The following is a 6706-nucleotide window of genomic DNA, read 5'->3' as shown; positions in this document are numbered from 1 at the left end:
GTTAAAAATAATCCTATTCGAAATACTGTTGAGCACAAAATATGAACATTTTTCTTAACAAGGATTTGAACTTTAGTTTGCTATTCTGTTAGACCCAATCCTTGTTGGTAACTTACGAGAGTTTTTTTCTTTTTTTGGGCTAGGGTAGCTTACAAGAGTTAATAAATTTGTCAAATACTACTCAAATCAACTAAATTATTTACTATGCTCTCTAATATGATAAAGCATTTTTAAAACGGATGTTAGCTTCATCATCTAACTTCTGATACTTGCTAGCTATTCTAGTTTGATTTGAAAACACATGAATTCTTTTATTTAGAAGATAGACACTAACAACTTAAAATTAAACCAAGAGATCATTGGTAGCTTGCACGCATTGTCTAAGCTCAATTTTCTTGTTTATAAAAAGTTTTCGATTGGTTTTATTCATAAAGAAAAAATTCAAAAGTTTAACCTTATAAGCTTAAACAAAGTAATTTAAAACGTTTACCGTAACAATTAGTAAATTTTCTGTCAGCGCATAACTTCTCGTTAGATTGATTATTAGTTCACAAAAGTCAGGAGTTACTTGTGCCCCTCACGCACGCTTCGTAAGTGGCTAGCTAAGACAAGTTATAACTTGTAAATGAAGGAGATATATATATATATATATGTGTGTGTGTGTGTGTGTATTAGATTTAATAAAATGAATGAGCAAGCCGGATTTTAATTTTATATTATACACACACAAATATGTTGTACTCTTCGTGTCATAAATGATGTAGCAACTAGTAAAGGGTGAATTTTACTACCACCTCTGGTGCTTAATACTACCTCTAGTTCTTAATATAAGAGCTAATTAATTAATTTAAGTATGTAGATTAAAAATTTTTATTATATTAGTTATTTATAATAAATATATGTTCTCTTTCCTAAAATATCCTTACTAATATGTGTATTAGCTAAAACTACTATTTGATGGAACGTTTAACATGTGCAACTACTGCAAGGACTACTTTGACAAAAAATAAATAAATATGAAAGACAAAATAGAATAGAGTCTTGTATTTAGGACCAAATTAAAAGTCAAACTAGCTCTTATATTAATGACTGAAGGTAGTATAACGTAAGAGCTAGTTGACCAATTTGAGTAAATTAAAAAAATTAGTTTAGTTATTTGTAATAAATAAGTATTGTCTTTTCAAAAATATTATTACTAATCAAATGTATTAATTAGAATTATCATTACTACAACAACTATATTAAAAAAAAAAGGGATAAATATAAGAAACGAAATAGCTTGGAATCTTATATTTAGAATCAAAACAGAAGTCAAATTAGTTTTTACATTAAGGACCAGAGATATTATTAAATGTAAGAAATTAATATATTTTATCTCTTGTATTTATTTTTTCTTTCAAACTAATTTATCAAACTCATAAATTGATATTCCCTCCGGTTTATAATATAAAAAGTTGATTATAAAAAATTTTGGTCTAAAATATAAAAGGTTGACAGGAATACAGGATAATTAATGATAGTTTTTTACTTTTAACCTTTGTTACAAGAAGGAGAGAGAATTTTAAATGTAAGAGAAATGAGAGTAAATCAAAAAGTAAAATAGGTAATTTTTATCAATTTGAAACAAATTTAATAACTTAACATTTAAAAATATCAAATCCTACCTACGCCACTTTCTAAAACGAATCCTCCCGTGGGAGCTCCAACACAGGTGACGGCTATGGCTTGATGACTTGCTGCCGCCGGGATCTTTCTGTTTGAACTTTAAAATTTCAATTTAGGTGTTGCACTTTTCTGAAATCATGTATGTGGGGGTTCCAATTCGAGCATTTCATATTTTCAAAGTTTTTTATTAGCCATTTTCCCAATTGTTAAGACCTAGAAAAATTGAGAAAAAAATATGAGACGTTATTTTGCATATTTGTAAGATTTACGAAGAGTTTTAAATCCTCAAAAGTGGTCTAAATTAAGGAGTATTCATCACCGAACTCAAAAATAGGTTTGGACTAAACATAGGCCCAAACTGCACTGCCCGTGACCAAAGAGATTAGGTTCAGATTGCCAATCGATAATGGGCCAATGGGATAGCAAAAGCAAGCTTATGAATAAGCTATTTTATGGACTAAAGGACCAAATGGATGGAGTCTAGTAAAAAAAAAAAAAAAGGAGTTTTTCATAATTTGAAAAATTAATATTCGAATTTCTATTAAAAATTATGTTCACATTTAGTACTTAACACTCAAACAAGATTGCCTTATAAATTTTTTTTTTTATTTTTAGAAGTTTTCCTTTTTAGTACTATTCCATCCCCTCTATTTTCCTTTAGTAACTTTTTTTTCTCCATCCAAAGATAGTTTAGATTTCACCTGGAGTAAGCCTTCTAGTCATCTCTCCTTCCCTTCTTTCTTCCATTTGCAGCGTTCTTGAGAATATGATAAGGTATATAAATACACACACACACACATATATGCGCATTATTTGCAAGTATATTGTTGATATTCTTAAACAAGTATTAACAAGGCAAAAATCATTCTTATAGAACAATTATATCATGATACTGGCATCATCCGTTATCGTTCCAATGACATATAACCATGCATCAACAAGACGGCCGGCAGAAAATATTATGTGTGTGCTTCAATTAATTATTGGGATTGTTAATAACACCAAACGTGTATTAACAAAAGTGATCGACCTAGACTTTATATATAAATTGAGTAATACTCCTCCGGTCCTTAATATAGGACCCAATTACTGAGTTTGTTTTGGTCCTAAATATAAAATCCATTTCTCATATTTATTAATTTTCTTTAAATTACCCCTATGGATACTCCATCAACCATAATCAAGTAGAAGATAGAGAGGGGTACTAAGAAAGATGATTATGGTATTTTAGGAAAAACATGTCACAATTTTTATAATTAACTAACTTACCTAACTTCCTTAATCTAATCAAATCAGTTAAATGGGTCCTATATTAAGGACCGGAGGAGTATAAACATAAAGGAATATCCTAAATAAGAGACGCCAGTAAGAAGAGCACAAAACTGTCTGTTTCGGCCAGCAGAAGAGAATTAAGAAAACAGCTAGACAGAAAAAACAAAACAGCTAGCTTATACTATAGGATTAATTCGTTAATAACTTGTTGCCAATGGATATCGATCTACCAGGATACATACCTGATCTAACTCGAATTATTTACAAATATTTCAATGATTTAAATTTTATTACCTTACACTTAATATAATAGCTAGTTGGAGATTCCGTTTTGTCCTAAATATAAGATTTCAGTCCACTTTATCTTCAATATTTATCCTAATGACAGACGATTGCATATATTAAGAAGTTTATATCAAAAGATATTTTCAATACACATAATTAGGATAAGGTATTTTAAGTAAGACAATATCTATTTTTTACAAATAACTAATTTAACTAATTTTTTAATATTTATAAATTAGTTATCTAACTCTTATATTAATCACAAAATACAGTATTAAATTTTGTTTAATTATCATTGTCTCTTTCTCTAGTTAATATCACAATTTTTTAGTTTTAAAAATGTGAGTCATCTGCGTTTAAACGCTTACCGGTCCCAAAGATGCAAGTTCTAGCGTGTCTTAATATAAATAGATACATGCACTAATGATAACCAGAAGCACTGAGAAAATGAAGATAGAAGTTGAAATAATCTCTAAGGAAATCGTAAAGCCTTGCTCTCCTACACCTCAACATCTTCGTCATTACCATCTCTCCTTCCTCGATCAGTTATGTCCGGAAGTCAACAATTCATGGGTCTATTTCTACGATACTCGCACTTCAAACCTAGGATGCATCGACGACGATGCTTCCGACCACCTCAAGAAATCATTATCTAAAGTCTTATCCGACTACTACCCACTCGCCGGAAAACTCATAGATAACAGTTTCGTAGACTGCAACGACGACGGCGTCCCTTACATAGAAACCAGAGTCAGGTGTCGCCTCAACCACGTCATCGAGAATCCCTCTCCGGCCGTCGTCAGCAAACTGCTTCCCTATGAAATGGATGAAGCCGTCGACACACTTCTCGGAGTCCAAGTCAACGCCTTCGATTGCTGCGGAATGGCCATCGGAGTAAGCATCTCCCACAAGGTTGCCGATGCGCTGTCGTATTTCCAGTTCGTCAAGAGCTGGGCCGCCGTAAGCCGTGGCGAACCAGAACAAAAAATCAGAACCCACTTCCAATCTTCCTCACTCTTCCCACCAAAAGACATGTCGGGATACAACCTTGAATTTCACATCGACAAAATCGTGTGCAGGAGGTTCAGTTTTGAAGCATCAGTGATAGAATCTCTGAGAGCAAAACATTCCGAAAAGATGAAGAACCTTCTTGATGATGAAGACAATCAAAAACCCCCTTCAAGAATAGAAGTACTGTCAACTTTCATATGGACAAGATTTCAGGAAGCCACTAAAGAAGAAGGAAGCAGGAAAATTCACTTAGTCGCATGGACAGTGGATCTCCGCCAAAGAATGGAGCCTCCATTACCAGAATATGCGTTTGGCAACTATGTGTGGTTGATTCGAACGTTTCCAACGTTAGACGAGAAAGGAGAGTGTAATGACCTTGGAATGAAGTTAAGAGAAGAACTAAATAAAATAGACCAGGATTTCATTGTGAAGCTTGGAGAAGGTGAAAATCAGTGGAAAGCTGATCAACAGAGAAGTAGCAGTGGTGATGGGGAAGAAATAGTGGCGTTTGCTTTCAGTTCGTTGTGCAGGTTTCCAGTGTACGAGGTTGATTTTGGATGGGGGAATCCGACGTGGGCAGGACCACCTACGTGGAAATTCAAGAACGCTGTTGTGTTTAAAGACGCCATATCTGGCGGTGGTATTGAAGCTTATGTGAGTCTCGCTGAGGAGGACATGACAAAATTAGAAAGTGACGAGGAATTTCGGGCACATGTTTCTACCACAGGGTTAACTTAATCGACGATCATGTTTCTGGGTATATTTGTGAGGGTCGGGTGCTTTTCTCACAATTTAACTCATTCTGTTCTTGTCCTGTCGATTGTCCATCCACTGTCCTCAGTAAACGACGAGAGTTAATTGGTTGATTGATAGCAAGTTAACGGTTTGTTTCGTAAGGATAATGTCAAAAATCTTGTCTTCTATGAAGTATTTGGAGGCATTTGAATATAGTTGTTTCAGTTTATACATGTTCAGACATGTGATTGTCTTGTCCAATGACGCATTGTTTATCATAGTGCCAACTAGATGGTTCATATTTTATTATTATGAGAACTAGGTTATATAGTTTCTAATTTGCTTTTCAGTACCATGAAGCCTCATTTATTTTCAGTTTTTCCCATGTCTGTGTGATGACCACAAGTCCAAAAAAAAAAGTAGACCAATTCCAAAAGACTAGCATATTAAGAAGGTGAGTCTCTTGAATATATAAACCCCACCATGTTTGTGAAACTTCTCAATATAAAACCCATAACAGTTTATGACTCAAAGAAAGCAAAAGTTACGCAAGTTAATATTAGTAGTATCAAAATCATTTTGGCAATCGGTTTAGTAATTTGAGCATAACTTTCAAGTTTTGTTTGAATTGGGGTTAAAATGAGAAAGAGGTTATTAGAAAGAAAAACTTCCATTTGTTTCAGTTACTGCTTTTGAGAGTCTCCCCACCTAGTTTTATTTCCTCTTTATTATTTTGTTTCCCATCCGAACTTAAAAGGTTAATTTGCATACAATCTTGGACTGAAGTGGTTCAAGATGCATTGGAAATCTAAGAGAAAGGGATACAGCTTTCATGTTTTAATTGCTTGCTCCTTGATTTGCGTTTTGAGGTTGATGATTAATTGTCTCAACATTTTTGTTAATTCAATTTTATTTTCCATGCCATTCTGTTTGTCTGACCAACTTATAGAGTCAGTTGGGAATTTTAATTGAACTTGGAAATTAAAATAGAGCTCGAACTGAGTACTATAAAACTATGATTATCCAAATCTATTCTGTGCGAAAAATAGAAGGGACTAGTGTACTTTTGACGGAGTAGAGCAGTAGTGGTCATCGAAAGTTAAGCTTTGTGAGGGATTATAACATTATAGCTTTGAATAATCTATGTGTATTGAAAAATATTTATAAATGTAACACCTTATTTTCAAATTTTTTTTCCCTAAAGCATAAGTATTCATTGAATAGAACATTTTGTAAACTTTGAGTAGAAAACAAGAAGTGGAATCCCAAACACGCAGGTAGTGGGTCTAGTGGAGGGTTACCCATCAAAAAAATCCACAAATATTTTTAGGCTTCAAAGCGTCCACAGTTATAAAACCAAATGCTTTTAAAATAACTAGTTTTAAATCTTCCAAGCAATAGGGTTGGATCTGGTAGAAAAAGTTAGTCTTCCATAATATGATAAATCAAGTTTTAAATCCTCGATAAGAGAGGTGCATATATTTAGTGTCAGATAGTGCTTTCCAATAGTAAGATACCTGTGCTTACAAAAAAAAATTTTAAATCTAAAATTTGTAATAATTAATTGACTAGTTTTCCTACGCAATTAAAAAAAAATTGTGCAGTTTTTTATACGTAAAACATCTTTTAATTACTGGGCAGTTGCCAACTACCAATAAATTGTTGATTATCTAACGAAAGCTACCACTCTCTTCTTATAAGTAGTAAGGAAAAAGTATATTTCCTGTAGAATAATTAA

The 6706-nt window shown here is 32.9% G+C and overlaps 1 protein-coding gene across 1 annotated transcript; it reads left to right on the top strand.

The window, feature by feature from the left end:
• Nucleotides 1-3645: 3645 nt before the first annotated feature.
• On the top strand, nt 3646-4971 carry LOC114735483 (vinorine synthase-like). The gene has a single exon (XM_028923182.1). The coding sequence runs from the start codon at nt 3646-3648 to the stop codon at nt 4969-4971; it is 1326 nt and encodes a 441-aa protein (XP_028779015.1).
• Nucleotides 4972-6706: the final 1735 nt, after the last annotated feature.

Source organism: Neltuma alba, unplaced genomic scaffold (genome assembly GCF_004799145.2).
Source record: "Neltuma alba isolate B1F8T4 unplaced genomic scaffold, ASM479914v2 tig00013210_pilon, whole genome shotgun sequence".
Classification (NCBI taxonomy): domain Eukaryota; kingdom Viridiplantae; phylum Streptophyta; class Magnoliopsida; order Fabales; family Fabaceae; genus Neltuma; species Neltuma alba.
The sequence above is the reverse complement of the archived record's forward strand: the minus strand, read 5'-3'. Positions and strand labels throughout refer to the sequence as shown.